Raw genomic sequence first — 16,233 nt, 5'->3', positions numbered from 1 at the left:
AGCTCTGCATCTGCGAACAAGTGACTGTTTCCCCGGAGGAAAGAAAAACCTCTTGTCAGGTTGGGTTTTTTTTTTTTTTTTTTTTCAAATGAGCCCAGTGTTTTGTCACATGGCTTGTCTTACTCAGAGCTCTGGAGGCAGAGATCCGGCCTTCTCAGGGCACTGAAATCGGATTGTCGGAAGGCGGAGAGAAATGATGTAAAATCACCAGAGGCAACGTTCGACCACGTCTTGAGAGAGGGAGGGAAAAAAAAAAGTTTCTCATGAATTAAAGTGCACAGTGGATGAGGGATTTAGAGATTAATAATCCTGCTGTTCGCCAGGAAACGTTTGGAGTCAACTAACACCACACAGTGAGGCAGAGAGGTGACACTTAATGAAATATGCATTGTATTGATTCCTGCCGGGTGAGACTCCTTTTATTTGCTCTCATCCACCGACGGGTCAGCTGCAGCAGAACAGCGCCCCCTGGACAAGCTGAGGGGTCAGTGACCTTCTGTGAGCTAGGCGCACCATCCCGATGTGTTTGCGAAAGCGCTAAATGATTCCCTGCTAGTTAGTGAATGCAGTTACCTCGACAATATACACGCTGTTAATCTGTGTGAATGTGCTACACGTACGGGCAACACTAAGTGTTTATAAGCAGCATACAAACATTTATAACACTATAATGTAGTTGTAAGCAGATATAAGTGTTTATTAATGCATTTATTGCGATTTTAACTCCTCCTGTGGAAACCAGTAAGTGGAGGCTGGTGCAGATCTCCAAGGGGCAAAACTTTGTTGCTGAGCCCCTACTGACCCCCACTGAACATGGCACTTTCATTACTGCCCCAGTCACTCAGAAACGGACCACTACTCTAGAGCTGAAATGATTAGTAGATTGAGCGATTAGTCGCTTGGGAAAAAAAAAAAAATTGCTACAATTTTGATAACTGAATAATTGTTTAAGCTATTTTTTAAGCATAAATGCCAAAAAAAATTTGCTGGTACCAGGTTCTCAAATGTGGACATTTGCAGTGGCGTGGCGTAACGTTACCACTAGGTGGGGCTGCAGCCCCAGGTAGGTAGCGCTCTGTATTTTGGCTGTGAGCGTGTATGGCACAATGCAGGACAGAGCCCGCCAAGTATCTTTTGGTGGCCACTTAGCAACCGCTTTCACTTTACAGTTATCACCGCAGTGCCACAGCGATCCGTGTATGTTTTGGCCGCATCCAGAGGGGAAATGTTATCTAATAACGAAGCAGCATTAGTAATAGTATAAATCATTATTATTACTGTTGTTTATAATAAAAACGCTTCCTTGTTAAATAACAAGGCCGGGCGCGTAAAAATGGTGGAGTGGGGAAAAGAGCCGGGCTCACATGCTTTCTTTTACACCAAAAATGCAAAAGGAAAGCGTGTGAGCTTTCCAGTGTAACATCTACTCCAAGTTAACCCGGTTTAAGAAACAGATAAATCAAAACTTTGGGAAAGCAGAGTTACTGTTGGCAGAAAAGTGAACACCCAGTCTTGAGCTCAGCGTGAACTCTGTTGCACAGAACTGGGGTGAAATTTCAGATATCGGTTTATTTAATGACAGTAATAATATTTCCCGCCTGAGAACTGGGAAAGATACGGCGAGATGGTGGATTTTGTTTCTCTTGCAGTGAGCACAATCACAACCTGAACTTATTTAGACACCGGTCCTCTGGTGATTATAAGCATCTGAAGCCAAATGCCTGAAGACAGCAGCTCTGAGAAGCCTTTAGAATAACAACCCGAGGCATGGATGAGAGAAAATATTAACATTTTTATAGTATCGTCAGTCACACTTAATTCAGTCCAGTGTTGATACTCAGTTGACTGCAGTGTTGGATTTGTTTCTTGGGCACAGTCTGCACAGATGCAACTAAAAAAAAACAAACAAGTGACACATTCTTAAACACCTTTGTTTCATCACCTGAGAGTTTTTTTTGACGGAAATCGAAATAGATGTGGGATTTGTCAGGGTAGTAAAGTGCAAAAAATACTGTCATCACAGATATAAAAATCAAATGTAGTTAATCATGTTTTACAGCCGGGGCCTCAGAGAGGAAATGCACACTTCTCTGTATTGAACTTTCTTAAACATGTCATCAGTTTAAAAATCCTACTCATATGAAGTTTTCATAAAATTAGAAGAAGTATCAGGCTGATAAAACCACGTTAAGTCTGTTTTTTAGAGGTCCAAACACAGCATTAGAGTCAGGATGTTGACAACCGACAGATCGCTTTGTGGTAGCCGTAGTTTAAAAGGGTAACTGTAATTTTATAATGTACTCCCGATATGAGCTGTAGCTGTGTCTGAAGCCTGCATTTTTAGTATCCAAAACTGACTCCGCGTAGGCTCGAGAGAAAGCTGTAAAAGCACAATTAATGGCAAACGTCTGGTTAAATCACAATATTATTCATCTGATTTGATTTACTCTAGTAGCAATAGGGAAAATTATTCAGTTGAACTGATTGTTATAGTTCACATCACAATACGTGTTTTCATTTAGCCTGATGAACTGTGTTGAAACACAGTTCTGCTCAGTTAAAGGAACAGTCTACTGTTTTTGCCCGTGTACTGCAAATCACAAATACTGCGCCATTTATATATGCACGCCGAAGTGCTCCCTTTTCTAGACTGTCACTGGTTCCATTTCATTCAATATAAAAGGCAACATTCATACACTTAAAAACGCATCTAGTGCGATCAGTCTTCCCAGTGAATGTAACGTCTGCTTTCATCTGTGTCAAAGTTTTCATACTCGTGTGTGCTAATGCACCGCACAGTTTTCCATTTGATCTGCGCTTTGACCTGTATTAGGATAAAACAATAATGTCAGTTTGACCATTAAATACTGCAACTGAAACGAGTGGAGAGAAAAATACATTAAAGGAAATAAAACCCTTTGGCATGCCTTGGACAACAGCCATGATGTTCAGTGTAAAGGATTTGTAGTGTATGAACTAAAATCCTTATCCCTTATTGTTTTTGTTTAGCTTAATTCGGTTACCTCTCCTGCACAAGCTCTTTCCATTGGATTCATGTATGTCTATGTTGGTAGAAGTGTGTTTGTATATATGTGGCTGTCTTTGTGTACATGTCATATGGTTGTATAGTAACTGTTCTTTTTTTTTTTTGTAAACTGCGCAAACAAATACTACATCTAATAATAATCTTTCCCCAAACTAACACACACTACCATAAAACAAGAAGGTGCTGGATGCAAAAAAGAGTAATGAAAAAAAGATCAAAACATCTGCACATTTATCTCCTTTGCAGCTGATCTTTCAGTCTCAAAGACCGTCGTTGACAAGGCTGACACTGGTCATCAAATCATTACTTCTTTTTAAATGAAGAATCCCTAACTGATTGCAGGGAGAATAAGTAATTAAAGAGTAACTAAGTTCAGCCCCTTCCCACCCACCAATCGCCCCAATGGAACCTGATATGGGCGACTCTTCTCATCTCACTGTCCAGCTCATACGCCCCCATTGCTCCTTCGCACAGAGCAAAAAGTGGTGTCTTAAGAAATGGACGTGTTGGCCATTCCCGCAGACCGACCTAAAGGATGGTACCTTTCTCTGATGGCCCCCAACACAAAAGGACCAATGTTTGCCTGGCTGGATCCGTCCAGACTCTACTGCAACTCCCAGGTATGAAGGAAAAAACTTTTACTTACTCGGCAGACTGTTTGGCTGTTGATACTGCTTCTGCTGTCTTCCTTCTCACTGAACACAGTGTAGATTAACTTTTTTTTTCTTTGTGCACCTTATTCAGGCTCTGGCAGACTGTGCCAAAGACCTTCTCAGCCCATTCCACAGCAACACCATTGATGTGGTCGCTGGGATAGATGCAATGGGATTCATTCTCGGTAAGAAAACAAACCAATTCATGTTAAGAACGAAAATAAATGGTAGGTTAAGAGCGGTCACACTTGGTGTCTCAAATTAGTGAGAGTGTCAGCTCAGGGAAACCTAACCCCTCTGGTAAAGATACTAAATTTAGATAGTTTGATTCCTCTGCACCCTGCCTCATGACACATTGAATGACAATATCTGAAAGCATTCTTCCTCAGGTTCAAAGATATCATTCTGTCAGTGTGCATGAATATTTTTGATGTGCGTTTTTCAGGGGCGTCCATTGCCACCGTTCTTGGAAAAGGCTTCCTGGCCGTCCGTAAAGCAGGACACCTGTGTGTCGCAACCGAAAATCAAAACTACACCGACTACACAGGGAGGGAAAAGAATATGGAAGTAAGACTGGATGTGCTAAAACCAGGTTAATCTTCCTTTACTTTGTACCCTGTAACCCTGCACCGAATCTCTGCACTGATTTGTCATAGATGTTGTGAGCATTGGAAAAGCTGCCATGCACAGCTGTATTTATATGTAAAAATTAAAATAATAAACAGAATTTCATGGTGCTATACGTAAGCTTTTGCCATCGCTACATAGCCAACGTTAGCATTATCAGCTGTTTACTTGTGTTTACAAGGCGAGGTTAGGATACGCCCTCTGGGCAACGCTACTTCTTCGTACTCTATCAAAAAGTGGTATTACACGGGACAGGCCGGGGCTAGCTAGTTAGCACGCAAACTTCAGTAGACGAAATAAGTGTTAGAAATAGAAGTAAAACAAGCGTTAACACTAGTGTTGCTTTCCACGGCTGGAGAAAGCTCTTGGTGAGTAAAGGGATGAAGTTTGACGGGAGTAAACGGGTGTTAATGCTAATTTTGGATATATAGCGATAGCAAAAACTTACACATAGCACCTTTAAATATACAAATTGTAGACTTGCAGACGAGTTTGACCAGGTTATGACATTTATTTCATACTTATCAAAAAACGAATAAATCAACTACGGCTTTAATTCATTCATCAGTTGATCTGTTGGTTATTTTCTCAATTAGTCAGTTAATCAATTTGTCTATCAAATGTCAGAAAATATTGAACAATGTCCATAATAATTTTCCACAGCCAAAGTAATGAATTCAAATTGCTTTTTTTTATTCAACAAACAGTCTTAAAATACAAAGAAATTCAGTTTACTATCGTTTAAGACTAAGAAAAGCAGCAAATCCTCAGCTGGAACTACCAAATAGAAATCTGGCATTTTTGCTTGAAAAATGACTAAAATGAACAAGTGCAGAACCCCAAACGACTTAGAGCACAGGTTTCTTTAACTTTACGTCCATTTACTCCCTGTCACACAGCACCTCCTAGGGTTGGTTGAAGCAAATTACAGCTGCATCAGTGTAACACATTAAATGAACAGTGCTGTATGTGCCATTTGTGAATTAAAGATCCAGTGTTGCTCTAAGATTCATTCTTTTTGGTTTAGTGTCTTTGACATTGGATACTTTGAAGGCCAAGGATTAGAGAAGGAGCAGAGAGAAACGTGTCAATGCTGGATTCTAGTCCCATTTATTTAATTTTAATTACTCCTTTTTATTGCATATTTACATTTGTACATCTATCCAAGTATCAGTGGTGGAGAGTGACTAAGTATATTTACTCCATTCCGCTTTACTTGAGTATTTCCATTTCATGCTACTTTATACTTCTACTGCACTATACTTATTATACTAGCTATAACTACTGGCTGCTTTTCAGACTCACGTTACATTTAATATGAATGAGACATTTTACATTTAAAAAAATAAAATACAACACATTGTTAAATGTTTGGTCGTGTTTAAGATGTTTGTGAGTGATTTCCTGCCTCAGCTTCAGATGATTGAATATAAGAAGAGGTAAAATTATCCAATATTTCACAACTGAAGTAAAGATTAGATAAAAGTCTGAAAAATTAATCAAATTTGGTGTATCAGAACTTTGTGTTTTCTTCTTTCTTCTCACATTAATCATTTGAAGACCTCTCAAATTTTTCTTGTGAACCTTGGTGTGGTTATGACCCCTGGGGTCATAACCACTGGACTAAACTACATAACCGCATACAAAGTAGTTAAACTTAAATCCAACTCGAGCAGCAACAACAGTAAAATGCTGTTTACACATTGTTGCATCAGTCACCAATGTCAGTCACCATTGCCAAGTATACACTGTATCATTTAATGTAAAAATGGATTGTATCATTGTTTGCTTAGTATTTTTGCACTAGAAATAGCATAACAAACTTTACTTCTCCCTTGTTTAAATTTTTTTCTTTTGTTAACATTTTCAAACATTAACATTTTAACAAATTTGCTGTGTAATCATATTAAATCATATAATCATCATTTATATCTTCATTTAAGAAAAGAAAGACGTGGACCATTTTCTTTAAACACTTTGTTTCTCCGTCTCGCAGGTGTGAGGGTGTTGTTAGTGGACCAATGGATAGAGACCGGAGGTACGATGAAGGCTGCCATCCAGCTGGTAGAGAGACTGGGAGCCACTGTTGTAGGTCGGTCAACATGTGACAATATCATCGCCATTATTCTTCTTATTACGCCGTAATTTAAAGAACCTCAACACCCGCGCGGAAATATCTCACTCTGTTTTGTGCAGGTGTAGCAGCTGTGGCAATCGAAAACACTGAAGGGGGGAAGTGGATCAAAGAAAATTACAAATTCTCTCACTGCATCTCCGAAGAGCTACAGAGTCAAATTGACCGGCAATGTGTCAGTTCTTTCAAAAGCCTCAACTCAACAAGTGAAAATAATTTCTCGTGAGTTCAGTAGAGAAGAAAAGGGGAAGACTGAGACTGTCAAGAAATTGTTTCATCTGCACCGACATGTTGTATCTGTTTAAGAAATACTGAAATCCCTGTTTAATATGAGCTTTTTTTTGAATAACATAAGCTGTACTGTCATTTTAACTAAATTGAAGTATTTCTGCAAAAGACATGTTAATTTCAAAACACTTTGATGATGAAATGATTTATTTTCCCTTTTTTAATTTCTTGACATGTAAAAAATAACAGGAGGATTTTTTAAACAAAATAAATGATCAGACGTTAACACACACCATTTCAGTTCCTGATATAAAAATGATCACGTCAGTCAAATTCAGTCACTTATTTGATTGTAAACGAAAAGCTAAAAGCACCTATGAAGCATGCACTGAAAAATAAAAAAAAAATAAATGTCCAAGGCTGCATCAACGAGGAGTCAAAAGATAAGGGTTGAGAGATGATTAGCAGGACTGGAATGCAGAAAAAAAAAAATTTCTGCAACACAAAACTAAGTTTATTTCTGCACACTATCTTCAAATGTGGTGTTGTGCTGTTATTTACTTCATTATCTTACTTCTTACAGAAAAATTGGGAACCTATGATCTACAACATTATGAAATGAGGCAAATTACCAAGTGAAAACAGTCATTTAAAACAAAAGAAGGTAAACCAGAGTATTATTGTCAAGAAAGAGCAGCATAAATGAAGATCTAATTCAAGCCCCAAGTAAAGTACACATTCACACATATGCCATGCTAAAATCATCCGCAGTCATTCTTTGGCGTTTCAGCAGAACTAGTCATTTTTGTGTCACTCTAACTCCAGACAAGCTAAACTGAGCAACACCACAAGAATCCACATCCCACGAGGGAAAACTTGACATGGGCCAGGAAAAACTGAATTCAAACACGTCAGGAAGTGAAACCCCAGCGTCCCTCCTCCTGCTTTGCCCACAGAAGTCCCTCCCATGAGCTGGAGAGCAGCCACAGTCTTTTTCCACTGAGGAAAAAAAAAGTCTGTACCTTTGACTTCAAACTTCTGCTCCCATCCCTACTGACAGCAGTTTGGCTGTTTCTTCTTCGATGTAGCGTACAGGTTGTTTGAAGTGCTGTTAATTCCTGAAACAGATGCACAGCTGGGCGTTAAAGTATGTGACAAATGTTGTGGTTTTCACGGTTACAGAGAGACTGTTCGGATACTCACTGACGACGTCTCCGATTTGCCTCGATCCGCTTTTCTCCAACTCGGCGAGAACATTGGTCTCGAATGCCAACGATGCAACTCGGAAGAAAAACTCTTTCACGTTCTCCCCTGCGGCATCAAAGAGATCAAGAAGAGTAATGGACTGTATCAATATTACTGGGGCCCGGAAATGGGGTGAAACTTATGTCTGACTTTTTACAAAAGCGAGGCCCTCCTCAGGGTAATAATATTAAAGCAACCCAATAGCACCCAATCATTGTTATACAGCCGTACAAACGATGTGCCCTGTTTACAGTGAATTTCAGCCGCTCTCCATTATTAAAACTAAGAGCTACTAGGTGAACAGGACACAGGCAGCAGCTCTGTGGTTACTGAGGAGCCTCTGCACTGTAATGTGTTAGTTTCATGTTGGGTTGTGTTGAACACGCAGGTTAAGTCCACCTGATGCAGTCCATGTAACTTTACCATAGTTCTAAAAGATAGTGTTGTGCTCAGTAGGTAAATTTTTGAGATGCAGGCAACATGCTGGTGCTCTTGAAGAAGGCTAAACGGCGTTGTGTATTGTGTACTAAAACTTGAGTGTTTGGAATGGGCCAAGCCATCTATTAGGGGTGGGGACCGTTTTCACAAACTCGATGCGATAGAATATCCAGGCAAAAATAACAAAATGGACTTCAGAACTATTTAGTGAAACGTCTCAGTTGTTTTTGTTTGTGAAATGTTGGGGAAGAACACTCCAAGTGGCCCAATTAGAGGTCTTCACGGGTCCATTCGTCTGAGGAACCACGCGTCGTTTTAGTCCCAGAGGTCAGCAACACACCAGCTGGTATCAGTCGGTGCGCTTTGAGGCGAGTGGGAGACTGAGAACCGTGAACTTCACAGCTCAGTGGAGCTTTGTTCTGAAGAGGCAACTGAAGCCGAGCTTGTTTTAGGAGAATCGGTAACCTACAAGATTCGTGCTTTTAAATGACAGTTTTTATGGAATTTGATTCGCAGATATTAAATAGGTTAGAACACTGTCTTTGGCTTGTAAAAGAAATGGAGTGCTCTTTACAGAAATAATATTCAATGCCTATAACATCTATTGCTTCTCAAAACTGACACACGGGTCCAACTAGCAACTGGAAAATAAATCAATGGTGGTTTTTGATGTAACTATTTTGATCTATGTTTTTTAACAGTAACTCTACTGAGAAAATATTTGCGTAAAACATAAATCTGGGGCATGAAAAAAATTTAAAACCTTCCGCTGTCTACCCTGCCTTGAACAAAAAATAAAATACACGACCCCCCCCTTCTCTGAACCACAGCTAATAATTTTCCCTAACTCAGTGGTGGGATTACTGGAAGTGATCAGTTTACTACAGCATATTTAAATCCAAACGCTCACCTGTGAGTGATGAAACGGCCCAGTACTCTGCCCTGATCTCTTGAGCCAGTTTGAGAGCGTCCTGTTCGATCTGAGAATACTGAGCAGGAGACTGTCAGAGAAACCACAGGCGACCAAGTTAGATACAGTGGGGGGGAAAAAAAGCCGATTACAGTGTCCTGCACCCCAGGCTGAAGCCTTCAAATTACTTGATAATCCAAACAGCTAAACAGTCTAAAACCTGAAAATATTGCTCTTTTTGTCACATATGACAAAGAAAAAACAACAAATACCCACAATTTTGAAGCTGGAAAAAGGGAATTATGGTATTTTTTGCTTGAAAATGACAAAAAAAAGTAATCAGTTATTAAAATAGTTAACTGATTTTCTGTCGATCAAGTAAACATTCAGTTCTGCTTTAATCTAGGGCTGCAACTAATGATTACTAAAGTGCATCTAATGAATACTATTGATAATCTGCAGATTTTCTCGATTAACCGTCGCGTCGTCTTGCCTAGAAAATGTTAGAGAAATAGTGAAAAATTCACATCACAGCTTCCCACGCCCAAAATGACGTCTTCAAATGTTTTGTTCTGTCCGACCAAGAGTAAGAGACTCAAAGATATTTAGTATAATGTTGGTCAAAGAAAAGCATCAAATCTCTCAGATCAATAATGCCAAAGTCAAGTGTGGCAGCAGATTAAAGCAACTGCAGTGACGATATAGCATTACTGCTTTCTACTGCTGCAACCTTTGACCTAAGTACATCCAGGTGATAGGCAGGTACACTGTGCACCACATTGGCCCGGAATTTAACTGAACTATAGTAATTAGAGCTGCAACACTAGTCGACTAATCAATTTAATGATCTTTTGTTTGAGTCATCTTTGCTGGCTCCAGCTTTTCCAATGGGAGGATTTGCTGCTTTTCTCTGTTTTATATCACTTTAAATCGAAAATCTTTGGGTTTTGGACTGTCGGTCGAACAGAAGAAAGACTAATGATGATGTTACCGGGCTCCGGGAGAATGGGTAATTGTTAGTTTGGTGATTACAAAAGCCACAGGATAGAAATCAGAACAAGAAAAGTCAGAAAAGTTTCAACAAAATTCACAATGAAGTAAAAGAGAAACATTTTAAACATTTTAAAAGGAAGATTTACAGACATCTTGATATAGAAAAATAGCTCAACAATGAGCAAGTATGATTCTTGCTCCACTGCTTAAATACAGTTAGTAATGTCTCAGATGCTTGGGGTCCACTGAAGGATGAGGAACCACATTCCTGAGGTTGGAGCCTGGACACACACGCTTTCTGCTGCTGGCAACAATCCAAACCATTCACACTTGACCCCAGTAAAGATGCAGAAATGAACACAGGCGTTGCCCATTTTAAAAACAGTAAAAGACGCACACTTAGGTCTTTCTTTGTGCCGACGAGGAACAGCTGGACACCGGTGGGGTCGTTCTCCTTCAAGGCGTCTTCGAGCCACTGCCTGCAGACAGAAGAAGACGCGTTGAAAAAAAAAAGAAGGAAAAAGAAAAAACTGTAAGAGTGCAAACAATTTGCTGATAATAAAGAAGCTTACCTCACATGGCCCAAAGAGGCGATATCATTTACATCAAACACGATGATCACAACTGGAAGAGAAGAAAATATCACATCAATGAACAGTTTTAAGAGTGTTGTTTTTAGCATGTCAGCGACACAAATTCCAGTGATTTACTCCCTCCCTTGACATTTTGTCCTTTGTTAAACAACGTGTGCATGGTATGATGAGAGTCTTTAGTTCTTTTATTTGTTTGCTGCCCTAAAAAACACACAAATCTCTCACTCTGGGCTCCTCTGTAGTACGTAGAGGCAATGCACTTGAACCTCTCTTGGCCTGCAGTGTCCCACCTGTAATGGAAAGACTGACTGGTGAGTTATACTGTACGTCAGACACAGCTTACTAACTTTGTTTTGTGCCTAATAAAGTGCACATTAGACTTACAGCTGTAGGCTGAAAGGAACACCCAACACCTCAAACCGCTCCATCTCAAAGTCCACACCAATTGTTGCCTTGTAGTTCTTATCGAAAGCATCTTTGCAAAATCTGAAACAAAGGAAAGTGCATGCCTTCAGAAAATCCCGATGATAAACAGGTCCAGCACCCACAACAGTATCCAGGAAAGCGAGGTCCTGTAAGGACTACAGTTATCCAAAAAAAACTTAAATTTCAGTAAAACATAAAACCAAGGAGCACAGTGATTCTTGTGTGGATATGAATTAATACGTGCAAGCAAGCAATTTTTTACAGGGTTGGTTCACCTACCATCCACCCCAACCACCTCCTGGTCTCTCCGCTGCCGTTAATAAACGTAGCGCATCATTCAAAAAAAAAAAAAAAAGTTGTCTCTGAACATAATCCAGCCAGAGATTATGTTTCCTACAAAGCCTATTTGCTGTTGCTCTTCAGTTGTAATGACACGGAATTTCTAGGAGGGCAACGACGACCCTGCACCGATGTCCATGTTGCGCCGAGCGGAGTGGGAATGCCAAAGTTCAAAGTTACTGAACTCTGACCCGAGCTGTCCGTGGGAGCAGCCAATCACTGTTAACCACTGCTTGAACGGAGGAAAGATCAATTAGCCCGCTTGTGTTTCTGGATTTGCAGATTTTACGATTAATCAGCCTCATATCGAGACCAGATAAGTAAAAAAGAAAAAAATATCAGCATGCCAGGTGCCAGGTTTGTTACAAAAACCCCGTTTGAGTCTCTGAAACGTAGCAATCTACTGCTAACAATATTAGCATTGTGGGTGCAGCACCAGACCCCCCGTTTTTCCCTTGTTAGTCAATATGCCTTGACGGGGACACTGTTTCTGCAAAGAGATGTTGCCTTTTTAAATATTTTAAAGGTAATTTATTTTTGATGCTTTGAGCGCCGTGAACAAAATTCTGTTCGGCACCAACGTACTGGGATGGACGCGGATATTTTAAAACCTGGACAAATGAAACTTAAACTTGAGGTAAGTGTGAACATACATAACATATTTAAAAGGAAGGCACTTTCTGCTGCATCTATTTGAATCAAAAAGCTTGGCACGTGTATTTTAATACAGAACCTTTCCACATCTTTTAATAGTAAAATAAATTCAGAGGACTGTGCTTTCTTGTGGGAGGTAAATGTTCTCTGAGTTCTTTCTTATTTAAGTTATTTATTTCCCAGGACTGCACGTCACCCCTCTTTTTAATTATTAAGTGACTGTGTCTGAGCTTACCTATTAATCAGACAGGTTTTCCCTACAGCCAGGTCACCCACAACGATGACCTTAGAGATTTTAAATCTGCTGAGAAGAATTAAAAAAAAGAAGCAACAAGTGAATAAGTGCCACAAAGAACACCAGATCCCGCATCATCCGGCCTGTGGTTCCTCCACTCACCCCACGGTGCCGGTGCGCTGCTCCTGGCAGGCAGTCTTCACTTTATTGTTGAAATCGTCCTTAGTGTGGAGAGCGGCCTCCTTCCTGAAATACTGCAGGGGAGGAGGAAGACTTTGTGAGGCTGTGGACCGTCTTGCAGGCGTCGGAATTAAACGGTGAACGATTTTTACCTGAGGGAGCTGGGCGATGACTCGGTCCCTTCGAACAGGAGGAAAAACGCTCATGGCTGAGACTCGGACCGACATGAGGCCTCCAGGTTAATATTCAGCACAGGGACGTGGTGTGCTGGACAGAAAGAGAAGCAGGGCAGCATTAACAATCTGCTATTTTAACTTGTTAAAGCTGTTTCCTCAGAATATTTAGACTGTGGTGAATGGTTTTTTGGGCACACTCATCAGGCCTGGCGCTTATTTTTCCTGTTGCTACTGGGAATAAAATTTACAAGACGAAGACTGAAGCTTATAACGAATCTGCATCCAACATGAAGAGACAGAAATAAACAAAAATCTAACTCTACCAACTCTGGTTTTCATTTTATAATTAAAAACAGCCAAATATTATCTGGATCAAGCTTCTTAGTTATGAGGATTTTCTGCTTTTCGAACAGTTTATATCCTTGTATATTATTGTAAAAAGGAATTTCATTGAGTTATGAAGTGTTGTCCGGACAAACCAAGAGTAGGGCTGAAACCAACTTATCTGTTAACGTGCTGATTGTTTTCACGTTTAACTGAATAATCATTTATTCTTCAAAACGTTAACGGATAACATTGAAAATGCCCATCACACCTTCAATCAGGCCCAGGAGACGTCCTCTAATGTCTTGTTTTGTCTGGCCAAGGGTCCAAATATTCCACTTACAATGTTTAAAAAAAAACCCTCACATTTTGTGAACAGGAAACTGAATGTTTGCCATTTTTCCTTGAAAAAAAATGATTAACAATTCATCGATTTTTCTGTCAATCAACGAATTGTTTCAGCTCTAAATCAGACTTTCAAAGACGTAGTTTTTTTTTTAACCCTTTTATGACATTTAATAGACATAAACAACCATACAAACTATTATTCACCAAAAAAAAAATGTTGACAGATTAATCGGTTATGAATCTAAATCTTTATTTGTGTTTTTCCTGATTTCTAATGTCTTCTGGACATTTCGCGGCATGTATATAAAGCTGAAAAAATGTGTCAATTAATCAGTTGGTCAACTGACAGAAAATCAATCAGCAATTATTTTGATGGTTTGTCATTTTCAAGCAAAAATTCCAAAGGTTCCCTAGTTTCAGCTGCTCAAATTTGACAGTTTCATTTTTAAAAACATTTGTCACCTCGGGCTTCAAACTGTTTTTTTATGTATCTATATTTGCGTTAACTGCTGTTTATTTGAAATGTTACTTTCAGTCTCCCTTGCTCATAAACAACCATAAAAACCCACTCGCCGCTTTTCGGTGAAACCAACCGCATACTGCACTTAGCACAAATTTCTAATTAATTTAGATGAAATTAGCTCATGTTCTCTCCCTGTGCCATCTTTGTCTCCGGCTTTATATTCGTTTTTATTTACACAGGAGACCAGACCCAAGGTCGGATTACCAACCGGGTAGAGCAGGCAACCGCCCAGTGACATCAACCCTGACCGGTCCACCACCCACCATCTTCCGGCCTTGCTCTCGTGTCGAATTCCAGTTTTGAGACAGCAGTTATTCAAGTTTATATTGAGCCCATTTGTTTTGCAGTTTATGTTTTATCAGATTGCTTCCATTTTTTTCTCCCCTGAGTCAAGTTATTGTCACTCAGATAACTTCGGGCGAGGTAGTATCATTCCATCACAGAAGCACGGTGAGGCTGCAACCTCTCAACAGATCTGACAATTATTTTTCTTTAGTAAGCTATTGACTGTTCCGGCCTTGGCAGCACTACTTCAGGTACGTTTTGGTCTGTACCGGACTCAGTTTTCAAGCAACCTTAACAAATGTATACGTTGTTTGAAAGCTGTGAGTCTCCTCATTCTGTCTGTGCATTTATGGATCCCTCATATCACCGCAAAACCTGAAAGCACAGGATTGGTTCAGACTTACATTCCCGTTATTTATGCCAAAAAATAGGTGAGGAAAAAACAAAAACAAAAACAAACAAAAAACAACTTACATTTCTAACATGACGTCAGTTCACTCTGACTTTTAGGCTGTAAAGAGTTACCTTTCTAAGGAGGCCAGAGTTGGGGGCTGAAGAGCAGTACCTGTTTTCTTTTGGGTAAATTATTTTCGGGCTCCTGTACAAACATTCAACAGGTCAACATATTCAAATTATTTTATAATATTGCGTTCAGTGTGACAGCAGACCGAGGAAAACAACTAAATAAGTGGTGCCAACTGTTTTCCTGTCAAACTGACTGACTGATTAATCAACTAATCATTTCAGCTGTAGAGTCCAGCTGCCTTTGGGGATGCCTGGGGAACTAATCAAACTGCCATGCACTATGTAGTGGGGGTCAAAAGGGGACCCAACTAATAGGGGATGTTTTTGCCCTGGGGAACACAGACTGCACCCCCCCCCCAGTTTGGAGCTACATGACCACATACGGAGCCAGACCAGACAACCGGACCCAGCGTTGATCCACTTACTGTGTAAGATCTGGTTTAATCCCATTGTTCATCAGAGGGAGAAGTCTTTAAGTGCGGTACGTCTGGTTTGAGCCACCGCGAAAATGAAACCATGCGACTCGTTTCTACCAAATCGACTAGAACACAGTCAAACTGCAGGTTGTGTATTTTTTTCATAAACAAAACAAAAAAAAACAACAACCAAAAACTCTCTCTCACACACACACACACACACACACACACACACACACACACACACACACACACACACAGAGAGACAGGAGTGCGACTTATAACCACGTACATGTCCCGAGTAAACTTTGAAAAACAGCGTGTTCGAGCTGTTACCTCAGCGGGACAGGATGGTCCGCTCCGGTCTCCTCTCCTCTGCTCCTTTTTTTTTTTTTTCTTTACGCCTCGATTTCCTGCCACAGATGCTTCTTGTTGCAACGCAAACCCATTCAGGTCCACTGCTCGGTGTCACAGCGTTGAGTTTGCGTTGAACGGAGCTGAATCGGATCCACGGAAGTAGAAGGGGGGGGTGGGGGGTTTACGGACCGGGACCCGTCGTCGCCGCCGCCGCTGCTGACTCAGTTCCCTGGATTTTTCTCTTTCCTCCCAGATTTTCTCAGTTCGGTCCCCTGCTGGAGGAAATGAGGAATAATCTGTCTATCTATCTATATCTGAAAATTTAAAACAAATGAAACGTGTATGTTGTTGATGACCTTTTATTGTTTCCTTTTGATTTTTTTTTTCCCACTTATCTATGAATACCTATTGATAATTTTTTTTTTTAATTCGTTCTCCTCTTAACTATATCTATTTATTAGACAATGCTATACTCATACCATATTTTATATTCTATACTGCATTTCTTTACTATACTCTATATTAGGTTATATTAGTACATTTCACTTTATGTTTTATATTCTGTACCATAATACACT

At 40.0% G+C, this 16,233-nt stretch overlaps 2 protein-coding genes across 7 annotated transcripts; one reads left to right on the top strand and one right to left on the bottom strand.

Moving 5' to 3' along the window:
• The first annotated feature begins 3,509 nt into the window (after positions 1-3,509).
• Positions 3,510-6,802, top strand: zgc:174895 (uncharacterized protein LOC100126024 homolog). Its single transcript, XM_040131471.1, has 5 exons — positions 3,510-3,666; positions 3,791-3,884; positions 4,145-4,291; positions 6,323-6,418; positions 6,523-6,802. Exons 1-5 carry the CDS (start codon positions 3,544-3,546, stop codon positions 6,684-6,686), a joined length of 624 nt encoding a protein of 207 aa, XP_039987405.1. The 5' UTR covers positions 3,510-3,543; the 3' UTR covers positions 6,687-6,802.
• rab34a (RAB34, member RAS oncogene family a) lies at positions 4,889-15,841 on the bottom strand. Of its 6 annotated transcripts, none has more exons than XM_040131468.1 (12): positions 14,883-15,140; positions 12,854-12,968; positions 12,684-12,775; positions 12,522-12,590; positions 11,252-11,353; positions 11,093-11,157; positions 10,847-10,898; positions 10,672-10,753; positions 9,282-9,372; positions 7,892-7,999; positions 7,711-7,806; positions 4,889-6,549 (listed from the first exon to the last, which is right to left on the bottom strand). In XM_040131468.1, exons 2-11 carry the CDS (start codon positions 12,926-12,928, stop codon positions 7,739-7,741), a joined length of 804 nt encoding a protein of 267 aa, XP_039987402.1. In that variant the 5' UTR covers positions 12,929-12,968; positions 14,883-15,140; the 3' UTR covers positions 4,889-6,549; positions 7,711-7,738. The 6 variants fall into 6 exon arrangements, with proteins under 6 accessions (XP_039987402.1, XP_039987403.1, XP_039987400.1 ...); XM_040131469.1 differs by lacking the exon at positions 4,889-6,549 and adding an exon at positions 6,915-7,158; XM_040131466.1 differs by lacking the exons at positions 4,889-6,549; positions 14,883-15,140 and adding an exon at positions 15,635-15,841 and having other exon boundaries at positions 6,915-7,806.
• Positions 15,842-16,233: the final 392 nt, after the last annotated feature.

Source organism: Xiphias gladius, chromosome 7, assembly GCF_016859285.1.
Source record: "Xiphias gladius isolate SHS-SW01 ecotype Sanya breed wild chromosome 7, ASM1685928v1, whole genome shotgun sequence".
Taxonomy (NCBI): domain Eukaryota; kingdom Metazoa; phylum Chordata; class Actinopteri; order Istiophoriformes; family Xiphiidae; genus Xiphias; species Xiphias gladius.
This window is presented reverse-complemented; position numbering and strand designations above follow the sequence as displayed.

What these genes read in the sequence shown, in the direction of transcription:
- zgc:174895 (XM_040131471.1), top strand. Translation starts at nt 3,544, where the DNA reads ATGGACGTGTTGGCCATTCCCGCAGACCGACCTAAAGGATGGTACCTT. An exon ending in GACTCTACTGCAACTCCCAG is followed by an intron (nt 3,667 to 3,790) that starts GTATGAAGGAAA and finishes CACCTTATTCAG; the next exon opens with GCTCTGGCAGACTGTGCCAA. An exon ending in TGCAATGGGATTCATTCTCG is followed by an intron (nt 3,885 to 4,144) that starts GTAAGAAAACAA and finishes TGCGTTTTTCAG; the next exon opens with GGGCGTCCATTGCCACCGTT.
- rab34a (XM_040131466.1), bottom strand. Translation starts at nt 12,928, where the DNA reads ATGTCGGTCCGAGTCTCAGCCATGAGCGTTTTTCCTCCTGTTCGAAGG. An exon ending in GTACTACAGAGGAGCCCAGA is followed by an intron (nt 10,899 to 11,092) that starts GTGAGAGATTTG and finishes CTTCTCTTCCAG; the next exon opens with TTGTGATCATCGTGTTTGAT. An exon ending in GCACAAAGAAAGACCTAAGT is followed by an intron (nt 9,373 to 10,671) that starts GTGCGTCTTTTA and finishes TTTCTCTGACAG; the next exon opens with TCTCCTGCTCAGTATTCTCA.